This window comes from Alosa sapidissima, chromosome 17 (assembly GCF_018492685.1).
Source record: "Alosa sapidissima isolate fAloSap1 chromosome 17, fAloSap1.pri, whole genome shotgun sequence".
NCBI lineage: Eukaryota > Metazoa > Chordata > Actinopteri > Clupeiformes > Clupeidae > Alosa > Alosa sapidissima.
The window spans coordinates 10,118,267-10,130,766 of NC_055973.1; the positions used below are offsets into that span (position 1 = coordinate 10,118,267).

The following is a 12,500-nucleotide window of genomic DNA, read 5'->3' on the forward strand; positions in this document are numbered from 1 at the left end:
AAGTGCACACACTGTGTCTGTAGAAACACTGTACAAGCTGTGGTGTGTGTGTGTGTGTGTGTGTGTGTGTGTGTACAATGAAGTGGTGTTCATTCATAGCCTACAGCAAAGCACACAAGTCCAAAATGAAGAGCAGAACAAGGATGAAATCCTGAAATCAACACATAACCCTTCACCCACGCATGTCAAACACCACACACACACACACACACACACACAGTCACTCACTCTCAGCCACACACACACACACGATTAGACATACTCACTTGTTTGAGTGTGAAGCTGTCTGAACTGGAGAACATGACCACAGTGTTGTGCATGGAGTTCTCCTCTTCTCCTTCAGCACAAAAGGCTGCTCCACAGCACTCACCTAAATAGGACACACATAGACATAAGACAGCAATTAGCTTACAGAGTTCCCAGTAGTTCCCAAAAAGGAGTTGCCTCCTTTTTTCAATTATTTGGGAAGAATTAGGTTGATACAGAGGGATACCTCTCTACACATTCACACACCTACACACACACCCCCACATACACAGATCAAACACTGTCAATATGTTATTGTGTCACCTCACGGCAAACATGTGGGTTTCATTACCTAAGCGTAATCGCCATTCACGGTGTGTAAGCAACACTTGTCACACTCCACTTTGTCACACACACTTTGGATCTGGTTGCAGTTATACCCAAACAACTATAGATGGTATTATATTCCAATATGACCCACTAGGCTTACTGTGGTTACAGAGATGGTGATTCACTATTTGTGTATGTGTGTGGTGTGTGTGTGTGTGTGCGCGCGCGCGCATGCTTCAAATATACAGTAGCTTACCCATCAGAGGTTTAAGCTTTTAACTGTATTTGAAAATTGAATTCATCAAATGTACAAAATGTTACCAAAATTGAGTCCTGCCCAAATGTACCATTTCATAGCAGAGTAACCTACTTCCAGCTCCAGAGAGAGGGGAAATAAATGCCTCTCCATGTGGCTGCTGCCATGTTGCCTGTAATGTACTGCAGCATTAATGGCATTTTCCCATAAATGTCCTGCTGGGGTTTCCATCTAAAATCTACCACCCCACCCCCTACTGCCCGCCTGCAACTCCATCATGTTTGTGTGTGGTGTGGTGTGTGTGTGTGTGTGTGAGTTGTGTGTGTGTGTGTGTGTGTGTGCGTGCGTGCTCTGCTGAGAAGGCTGTTCCAGGCCAAGGCTGAGTGCATGACTGCGCTGCCCCCCTACACTGCACAGGGCTCCACTAAGCAAAGCACATCTGACTGTGTGTATTATTCATGCAGCAGGCCAGAGTGTGTGTGTGTGTAAGGGGAAGGACATCATGGGGGGGGGGGTCAGAGTGCATATGTGAGAGATTCAGGTCAGAATGTGCCGGCCACATGTGTGTATGTATGCATGTGGGGTGGCAGAATCAATATGTCTCTGTCAGCAGGTGTGTGTGTGTGTGTGTGTGCAGAGACCACGCATCTCTGTCAGCACAAATGTAGTTGAGCCTGTGCTTGTGTGTGTGTGTGTGGAAGGGGCGTTTGATGAGTCCTACCCCAGGGATGATTGGAGGGATGCTGTCGGCCTTGAGTCTTGAGCGTCCTCGGCCCCCTCGGCCAGACAGGTTGGCCCCCCTGGGCCGCCGCCTGCCAGGGACCCTGAACCTCGGCCCTACAGGAGGAGAGAGAGCATGATGAGAGTGAGTGTGTGTGTGTGTGTGAGGGAGAGAGAGAAATATGCAAATTAAAACATACACTCACTCACGTATGTGCACACACACAAGATGAGTTTACTTGGGCATATTTAATCTGATTAGAATGTGATCATTCGTATCAAATCGGAATCATGCCTCAATCGGAATAAAAGTCCTCATATAACACTTTATGAATCGTGCTGATCTGAATTACACTACCGTTGTGATTATCTAAACATCTTGTCAATACATCTTGCCTAGCCAATTATGACACTGCTTACTAAGACATATGATTGTTTTCTGAGACAACTGACAACACCAAAAGGCAATTTCATGTGCTGGCCTCTCTTCCTTACATCTAGTATGAATAACATGCATTAACTTCACTGTTGCTTCAGAACTGCGCTGAACAGACGATAGATTTATACTTTGAGCAGATTTCAAACCCCACTACAAATAAAATGAAATGTGAGCATGTTACACGAATATTACGTTTAAATGTGTTTGGTATGTAAACATAACCTGATCGTATTAAATTGTGCTATGTAAACAGCTCATCCAACGTCTTCAATCGGATGAATTTCAATCTGACTGAGAAGTGTGCATGCAAATTGGGCTGCAGACACACGTAATTACACACTATATGCCCTGTTCAGTCATCGACCAATAAAGAAGAACTTTAATAGGAACCTTGGAATAAAACCCCAAACCACATAAAACTACAAAACGTCCATATATGTAGTCTTTAACTCGGGGGAGAGAATACAAGAGAGCCGCATGATCAGTCAAAATTACGGAGAACAAGAACGGAGAAATGGAACTAATAAGGGGCTTGAAGTGCATGAATCAGGAGGAATAACAAGACAGCCAAGAAAGATAAAACCGTTGTCATGAGTCCAGCACTCCCAGATCTCTCTTTGTGCGCATGCTAATAACCCCCCCCCCCCCCCACCTCCACCACACACACACACACACACACACACACCACCACCCCCACCACCACACACACACGCCTGGAGCTTCCCTACCAAGATTTACTGATGGCAATGATAACAACCCTCCCATCTCCACCACCCCGAGCCGAGGACATGACCACTGAATCAGACAGTAGATGCTCCACGTCTGACCTATTTTCCCTTCTACCAGTCTACATGAGGGAGCTTACCTTTTAAGCAGACATTAGGTAGGGAAAATGGACAGAGACTGCAAGGGGACTGCTCTGGTAAGACTAATGGGGGCTGTAAACTCCAGACGTGGCACGTGCGAGACTAACCTTTACACAGCCATTCCGACTCTCATGTGGTAGACTAGTTTTCACTGCCTCACTATGATCTAAGACACATTAACTTGAATGTTGACTCGCCGGCCGTGACTTGCCATAGAGCTTGCTCAGCTTGCTGTAAGAAGTAGAATAAAAATGTGGAGCGTTGCCTGCTGTAGGTCTCCAAGCTAAGATGGTGGTAGTGTAGAGGGGATGCAGCAGCTACATAACATTTAGCCACAAATTGTTCTAGGGCGACTGGCCCACTGCAATTAGTATCCGTCAGTGGCTTTCGATAAAAGCATCAGCTAAAAGCTTAAATAAATAAATAACTAAAATAATAATAAATGTTGTTACAGGGGTTGCTAAAATAGAGAGCGAAAACTGCCAGGCCCCAGCCCCGCACACCATGTGTCTTTGTACGGGGCCATGACTAACATAACTCTTCTTATTCAGCAAGCACATCCGTCACCTTCCACTCCCATAATCCCCCCCCCCCCCCCCCCCACCCCTCCCCAAGGAAAAGATAAGATCATCCCCTCTTGGTCTCTGCTGTGCTTGCATCCCCTCTTCTCCCTCCCCTTCGCCCACCACACACACACACAAACACCACCATTCTTTCCCTTCATTCGGCAAAACCCGCTGCAGCGAAGCGTGCCCAGGTCGCGCTGCACCCGCTGGCCGCTCGACGACAGTGAACGCTCTGCTCCGCTCTGTTCTGGCTCAAATCCCATTTCCTCCCAGGTAATTACCTCAGCCGCAGCCCGTCAGACAGGAGATGTCAGCTCCGCTTAGACAGATGGCCCCGACGAGGCCCCCCCCCCCCCCACACACACACACACACACACACACACACACACACCCCACCTCTGACCGCCTGCACCGGCCCCAAACACCAGGCAGCACTGCGTCTCCATTTTATGCCAACCAAAACCAAATTATGAGAGGTGAGTGATTCTGTTTCTGACTGCGCTTGTGAAAAGACATGGGAGGCCCGGGGAAGTTGCTGCACTTTAACAGGTGCTGAAAGAGCCCCCGTGGGCCTCCTATAGTCTGAGCTGATGGACAGCAGCATCTTTGGCCGTCTTTTCACTCCAGGTCTTTCCCCTCGGCACTCCTCTCGGTGAAAATAAAATCAGTGTGAAACAGTGAGGAGCAACTTCTCTTAGCATAGCGCTTGGCTACGAGCGGAGTGCTTCGCTTCCCGAGCTGCAGACACGTAGGGCATTCCTGAGGAGTGCTTAAAAAGGAGTGCTGACGCGAGACAGCCCAGTGGTCCACTCGTCTGGGGGGGGGGGGGGGGGGGGGGGACTCGTCTCATACGCCCTGTCAATCATCAGCCTGCTGAGTGGTCGTCAGAGGAACCAAGAGGGTTATGTAAGGTGCCTCATAGACCAATTCTCAGCTCACTGGACCAATCTTCACTCCTCACCGCTGAAAGGAGCTAACTGAACACAAAACACTTTTGCAGTATGGACAAAAGGGCTAAGAGAGATATAACAGTGTTTATTTTTTTAATCTATCCATATGAGACTGGACAGGGCCTTAGTCCACAGCTAGTCTGTGAATCACAGTCAGGCTGACTATCCTAAGTGGCCCTACTAAAATGGCACCACATGAACCTTTGACAATCTGAATTTAAAATTGTAGGCTAATCCCAGGTTGTAATGCAATCATTATTTAACAGAAGATCATCCTTCAGCCAAATCTCAAGCACAATCTTCTCTGTTGCCTTTCACAGAGAAACGTAAATCGTTTTCTAAACTGGCCACTAAAATTTCCACTTCCCCTAAGCAGGGTTGCTCCCGAACAGTTCTCCATCAAAAACACACCATCCGCACATCCTGCTCCTGAGCTGTTCCAGGCGTGTTCCCACTCCCAGGGTACACTGGGATAAAATTCCAGGATGTCCCCAGAAGCTCACTGCCCGATTTACAACCCTCGTGGGAACCACTTGCCTGGGCTGACACTCAACTCTTTATCCCAAAGGTCCCTCAGTCATCGCTAACCCAAGATAAACCACAGAAGCTCATGTACCATCCACTGAGCTTACGGACGCAACAGCCACCATTTTCCATAGTGATCCCCCATTTTTGGACTACGCACTTCAACAGCCCCTCAGGGATAAAGACCTGATATGATTGACCCCCACCCACTCCAACTCCACCTCCCAACAGATTTACCACTCTCACGGTCCAGACGGGCGTGCCCTGGAGAAGCCGGGTCCTGGGACCGTCCCCGCACTCCCCATACTCGGGGGACCAGGAGGGGGAACGCCCGGCGCTACGGTTACTCCATGCTCCCTGAGGTGAGGTGAGGCGGGGCCAGGCAGGGAGATGTAGAGAGAAAGGGAGTGGGGACAGGAAGGAAGGGAGAGAGGGGCAGTGGGGTCATTTGAGGGGGAGGTGGGGTGGGGTGGGGTGGGGGGGGGTTGAGAGGGCACAAAATGCAGCAACATAAATGTGAAAGCTTGCATACCATGAAACACATCCACAGAAAAACAAAATAAGCAAAGCAAAGTATATCAGATATGCGGCATAAATGCATCATCACATTGGCAAATATTGTTAACATTCACCAGCCCAGAAATCAAAGTGAGTGAGAAGCTTGGAAGTTTGGGAAAACTTTAGCCATGCAAACCTTTTTCTAGTCCATTAGATGGAAATGGAACAGACACAGGGACCATTCTACTAAGCAGGGTTTGCTGATCATTACCTTCAAATTGTAATTTGGGGGCCAAACTCAATCTGCCAAAATAATGAAAAAGCGAATCAACCTGCTGGAGGGAGAAGGCCTAACGGTGTTCAGGGATAATTTCTCCCCAGCGGTAATCTCATTTTCGCTGAGTGTCGACTCCGCGATGATCTATGCGCCGGCGTGCCGGCCTGTCTCCACGGTAACGGGTGGCACTTGTTGATTTGTTGACACAACAGCCATGATTATGTCAGCGTGTCAGCACGCCAGCTCATTCAGATAAACACGCCACACATTGGGGATTTTCTTACACGGCATCACGGGGAGCATTTAGCTCATTAAACAAGCTAATCGGAGAGTGGCTGCATAATTAGCCTTGATAATACAATCACTGCAAGGCCTTTTCTTATGTTTTTGTAAGAGCAAAACCGATTTCGGCTTTATAAATAATATATAACTGCCGACGGTGGAGGAGCGTTCCCTCCCGCCTCATGTATACATTTGTCCCAAACTTCCAGTTTCATGTCAGGCACTTAATGAAACCACTGGATACAACATATCATTCCCTTGAGCACAAGACAGATTTAAAAACAGTTATTATGTAAAGTAAGAGGAAAGTAGAACTCCGAACAGGCATGATAAAAAGATGAGTAGGGGGAAAAAAACATGATTAAGAAGTACTACACAAACAAAACATACCCTACATACATGCATACATACATAAATAACACACAGGCAACAGAGAGGAAAATAAACTCTCCATGCTGTCAGAGGGCACATGCTGAAAGAATAAAGTGCACTTATAGAAAAGAAAACATTCAAAAAAAGAGGGCTTGATACAAACAAACATAAGCAAGCAAACCACAGCCGGCAAAACAGGAAGGGAACGAGTAGATATACAATGCGAAAATCCGAGCCCATAAAATTTGCTTACTGAATCCAAAAGTAAGGCTGTTTAATTAAAGTAGCAACAGATCCAACCATCGTTGACATAAGCAGAATTTGCTCCGTTTCACCCATTTACTCTAGGACCGAGGAGCATGTTGAAATTCAGCATTATTCCCCCTTAATCCAGGAAAAACTTAATTACAGACACAAGCTGATATTGGACACCAATATCAAACCATCTGCAAAGCAAAGCCCTGCCATCCTCTTAAGAGAGGCGCGCCTAAGCTTTGTCTTCGCTCACGTAATGCGGAGAGATCTGGAGAGCAGATAATAATAATAATGTGCTCACAGGATAGCTGTTAGATGGAAAAGTCTTCCATATAAACTCAGCCCCACCAGATGGAGGATCCAGCACCATTCAGTGGGATGATCTATGGTTTATATATGCAATGGTTTTGGTTGGGTGAAGCCCTACTGTGATGAAGCCGGTCTATCGAGGAAAGTTCACGGGTGCCCAGCCTTTGGACTATGCAGGAGTTGCTGTGGACTCGACTGACGACAGGGCGAGTGAGATTTGTGCAAAAAGCTCCACTCATGCGACCCCGTGGAGCTAAACCCATGAGGGAGGCTGAAGGAAGTGCTGGGCTAGAGGCTCATCCGCACAACAACAAAAACCTACTCAGACGCTCATGCACAAACTCACTCTCTCCCTTTCTCTCACACACACATGCACACACACACACACACGCTCACACACACACACACACACAGAGATATGAGGAGGGGGGAGTGCAAGGCCCCAACAGCACATTTTCGAGAAGCAGAAATCCCAGTTGGACGTAAGGACTGCAGTCCACCCTCCAAATTACAGCAGTGCTGGGAAGTTGCTCTCCCACGAGACAAAAACTGAGACCAATAGATGGAAGGAGGGAATGGGGAGAGAGAAGAGAAGGAGAAAGAGACAGTGGTAGATAGAAGAGAAAAGAGTGAAAAGAGGTATTTGAGAGAACAAGGCAGGGGGGAACAGAGAGAGAGAGGAGAGAGAGAGAGAGAGAGAGAGAGAGAGAGAGGAGAGAGAGAGAGGAGAGAGAGGAGGAGAGAGAGAGGAGGAGAGGAGGAAGGAGAGGGGGAGAGAGAGAGAGGGAGAGGAGAGAGAGAGAGAGAGAGAAATGGTGCAACACAGAGGAAAGGCGACCTGGAGAAAAGCCGGCTCGCCTACGATGCTTCCCATTTCTCTTTCCATTCGGGACCCGGAGAGGCTGCCTGTCAATCACATCAAACAGCAAAGTTTCCATACAGGTCCTCCACCAAGGTCACCTGCAGCCAGAGCTTGCCTCTTCCACCTGAAAAACTAGTAGAAGCCACCAGCACCAGCTTTTTGCATGTATGCGTGTGTGTATGGGGGGGGGGTTGCGAGACCACGTACAATTTTGATGCCGGGACGGTGAGGACGAGAGAGGACGGTGCGGTGCCAGCTTTAATTTGAAATTCTGACAGCTAAGGGCGAGTTTGCAGAAAAAAAAAAAAAAAAAAAAAAAAAAAAAAAAAAAAGATTCAGAGCCATCCTTCGGCGGCGGGGGCGGCCAAAGTGGAAATGGGGTTTGTGTCGTGCTTTCCAGCTGAATGAGCACTTATCCGAATAATACACCTCCAAAAAGGCTCCTTTATGTTCGCCTAGCATCAAAACCCCAGGCTCTGCAGCCAGGCTCCCAACCCCCACTCTCCAGAGCTGCGCTGAGAATTATGAGAGGGTAGCGAAAGAGCGAGGGAGGGAGAGCGAGCACAGCTAGGGCCCTTCCACATTAATTAATACACCCTACACACTGGCACTAATCAATGTGACTGAGCAACAAAAAAAGTAGAGGAGGGAGAGGGAGAAAAAAGGAAAGAGAATAATTACTAGCAAGCCTGCAAATGTGGATCACAGACAGAGAGAGACAGAGGGGAGAAGAAAGGAACGAATCCCAACACTCTTGGGTTCCAGGGACCAACACAAGCCTCTATTAGCTGTTCTAAGGCATTCGAGCATTCTTTGGAACAAAGGTGGACCAGAAGATTGGAAAGGCAACAAACAAACAAAAAAAAAAAGTTCAGCAGTCTTACCTGTTTCACTCTTGGTCTGCCCGGTGAGAACTTCCTCTTGGAGATGGCCGGCTTGCCCATGCCGATTTTGGGGGGTGAGGGGAATGAACGTGGTGGTTGGGGGGGGGCTGCGTGGGCGTGCAGTGGGCCGGGGTCAGGGAGCCTTCCCTGGGGGAGGCCTCAGTAGAGAAGGGCGAGCGGGCTAGCCGAGAGGACCCTTCCGACGAGAACCCCGGGGAGAACTTGAGGCTCTTGTCGTCGCCGGGCGGCGAGCCGAAGCCCGAGAAACCGTGCTCGCTGACCGGCGTGGTGTCATGTCCACGTCGCCATCTACGTCCGCGTCTGCCACGCAGCCAGTGTCCGCATCCTGGAAGGGGACGGAGTCCAGGTCAGGCAGCACGCTCAGCAGCTCCTGCTTGTCCTCCTCCATCTCTCTCTCCTCCTCTTCCACTGCACACCGCTGCAGCCGCCACCTCGTCCCTGGCCTCCTCCACCTGATTGTCTTCGGCCATTTTTTTCCTCGGGTTGGTCGCTGACCACATTCTGAACTTCAGGCGATGGTTCTGGAACAATCTCTCTGATCGGGTCACCATTGGTGACCGATGGTTCTGAGGGACACACCTCCATGGATTCGTCCTCAGCGGCTACGACTGGCTCAGGAGAGGACACCTCCTTACTGGGCGAGGGAGGTGCTCTTTTACAGGACTTTCTGTGCTTTGTGGCTCGCCCTCCACCTCGTCCCCTCCCTCTCCGCCGCTATTTCAGGTACTAGTTCGGCCACCTCTCTCTGTCTCCATGGCGTCGGGGACCTCGGGGTCTTGAGGGGAGTTTTCCGGAGAAGTGGGGTCCTGCGAGGAGCGACGACACTCCGAGGGACGAGGAGTGCTGGGGGGACTCGGCCCCCTCAGTCAGCGTCACCGTCACCTGGATCTCTTGAGCAGGTTCAGCTGCAGAACAAACATCATGTCAGAGGCCTACCAACATGGGTATTTACAACTAACTGCTACAGTCAGTCACAGAAGATGGAAATGAAATACAATGGCACAACATTACAGTGTGATGACTTTTGGATGGACTGGGACAGACTAGGACTAGAAGGATTAAGAGGAACTAAATAAAAACATAGTCAAATATATAATGTACATAAATATACTAAGTATAATGACAAAGAGACCAGAGCAGAGACGAGAAGAGAGCAAAGCACTGATTGTGACTGCGGCAGCCTGAATTGGGCTCATACCTGATGGAGACTCTTTCTTCTCCTCTTGCAGGTCATCTGGTGTTGGGGCTGGCACTAGCCTCCTGCTCCCAGTGTGACGTCCTGCACCTCCTCCCTTCTCCTCTTCCTCTTCCACTCCCTCCCATTCCTTCGCTGCCAGCTGCTCTTCAGCCTTCTCCTCCTGCTCCACCTGCTCTTCTGTGACTGCCGACTCTTCTGTGACCGTCGACTCCTCTACGCCCATCGACTCCTCTGTGCCCGCCGTCGACTCCTCTGTGCCCGCCGTCGACTCCTTTATGGCCGTACACTCCTCTGCGCCCGCCGTCGACTCCTTTATGGCCGTACACTCCTCTGTGCCCGCCGTCGACTCCTTTATGGCCGTACACTCCTCTGTGCCCGCCGTCGACTCCTCTATGGCCGTCGACTCCTCTGTGCCCGCCGTCGACTCCTCTGTGCCCGTACACTCCTCTGTGCCCGCCGTCGACTCCTCTGTGGCCGTACACTCCTCTGTACCCGTCGACTCCTCTGTGATTGTTGACTCATCTATGCCCTGCTGAGAGTCCTCTGTGATCAGCTCCTCCTTCTCCTTTGGCTGTTCTGTGATGTTTGCCACCTCTTTCTCCTGCTCCATCTCCTTCTCCTCTTTCCCCTCCTCCATCTTCTCCTCTTCCTTCGCCTCCTCCTCCTGCTTCTTCTCATCCTGTTTCTCCTGCATCTCCTCTTCCTGTTTCTCCTCCTCCTGTTTCTCTTCCTCGACCACTACCGCTTTCTCCTCCTCCTCCTCCGTCTCCTCTACAGGCAGTTGTGGCTCAGCCTTCTGCTCCTCCTGGACCTCCTCAGCCTCCTCTTGCTCAGTCTTTGTGGCTACTTGCTCCTCTTGCTCCTCTGTCTCCAACTCCACCTTTTCCTCATCCTCCTCCACAGCCATGAAGACATCTGGCAAAATAGAAGCCAAATAGAATAAATTTCACACATGAGTTCAAACAAACATGCAATGAATGTAAACATTCGCGGCGGACTACAATAAAATTCTCCACACGGAGGTCTTTACAGTCAGGCAGTCAAAAATGCTTTTGAGACAGGAAAGAGTATAATTGGGAGGACTCCTGAGGTCTCTCTGTGAGGTGACTCTTGGAAGACTTCAGCTCCTGCAGGGGATCAGAGCTGCCAAACAAAGTTTACATGCCTTGGCCAAAAGATCTGAGCCCTTCCAAAACCAAACAAAAACAGGGAAAAAACGACAGCTGTTCAGCCTTTCATCTAATATCCAGCACACTTTCATCCCACTATCCAACACAACTCAGCCAAGATCCCTTTCCTCTAATACCCGGGATTCTCTCATGGCAGCCCAGAGCAGCATCACGTCAGCCCTACCCCTCATGCCACAGATCTGCGTTCTGATGAGAAGACGTTCCCGTCAGGGGAAGTTACAGCTCCATTGTCTTCCCATCTGAAAATCCCAGCAGGACCTTTAACTCAATATTTAGATTCCCTGAGTAAATAATCCTGCCACTCTACAAATATCTATTAGGAACTCTTCCTCCAAGGCTCTCTCCCCCATCTAATGCTCGAGGGCATTCAAATTATAATTGGAAAAGACAACATCTGTAATGGCTGTAAAAGGTTAAAGAATTGTGAAAAGTGTTTCTCTATCAATTGTATTCTCCTCCCAGGGCCCCCACAGGGGTTCTATGTAAAACTAATAGTGGCCTTGCCAGTGATTATCTAAACAAGAAAATTGCATTAAACTCTTGCAGATGAAAACTGTGGGGAGTCAGAGGCTATGAAACTCCCGGTGTAGTCTTCTTCAAGAGACAAATATATTTCCCAAAGGGTTACAATAGTGGTCTGGCCAGAACTCCTGAACTGCCCTCCGCTCCCAAACACACGCACACCTCAAATTTTCCCCCCACCCCCCTAAACTCTGTTCATACCTCAATTCTATCCACCGTTTCACTCATGGTTGAAGAGCAGCACTCCAGAAAAAAAAAATTGGAGGCGACCGTTGCCATGACAACACTTATTTTTCAGACATGGCCTCAGTGGTTTTGGGAATAATTCATTTCTTTAATTATTTGAAGGAGGAAAGAGAATCGGATACACACACACACACACACACACACACACTCACAGAAACACAAACAGACACGCACACGCACACACACACACACACTTTACCACTTTGTCACTCACAGATAAACAAGTCAGAGAGGCCTGCATGCATTAATGCCAATCCCCTTGCTTGGTGTGGGGCACCTCCAAGAGGGCCAGCAAGGAGCGAGATTAGCCACCTCTCAAAAGGAGAATTTCCATTGAGCAAAAAAAAAAAAAAAAAAAAAAAAAACGCATAAAAAAAATTGGTTGCTAACTGGAAACTCCTAAGCCTGCGCAGCACCAACACAAATGCCCATTGGGCGCCAACTGGGAGCGCATGAGGCCACGATGCCCCCAGAATGACTAATGTTACACTCTTTATCTCCACCTAATCAAGCGAAAGGAGAGCCAGGCCTCTTGGCGAGACCACCCGGAAGACCAGAGCGGATCCCCCACATGCGCCACCCCCACCAACCCAACCACTCACGCTCACACTTCAAAACACCCCACCACCCCACAATCACCACCAGCACATTGCTCTTGGAGCGACAAGTGAAATCTGGACCCTGCC

At 49.2% G+C, this 12,500-nt stretch overlaps 1 protein-coding gene across 1 annotated transcript in view; it reads right to left on the minus strand.

The window, feature by feature from the left end:
- The window catches only part of kmt2ca (lysine (K)-specific methyltransferase 2Ca), a 126,340-nt gene that overhangs the window by 49,333 nt on the left and 64,507 nt on the right, over positions 1–12,500 (minus strand). The window contains 12 exon segments of the mRNA XM_042068828.1: positions 267–337; positions 340–370; positions 1,554–1,651; positions 1,654–1,669; positions 5,136–5,255; positions 8,638–8,709; positions 8,711–8,770; positions 8,772–9,005; positions 9,154–9,266; positions 9,398–9,471; positions 9,473–9,563; positions 9,857–10,771. Of these exon segments, the coding sequence (XP_041924762.1) occupies positions 267–337; positions 340–370; positions 1,554–1,651; positions 1,654–1,669; positions 5,136–5,255; positions 8,638–8,709; positions 8,711–8,770; positions 8,772–9,005; positions 9,154–9,266; positions 9,398–9,471; positions 9,473–9,563; positions 9,857–10,771 (1,895 nt within the window).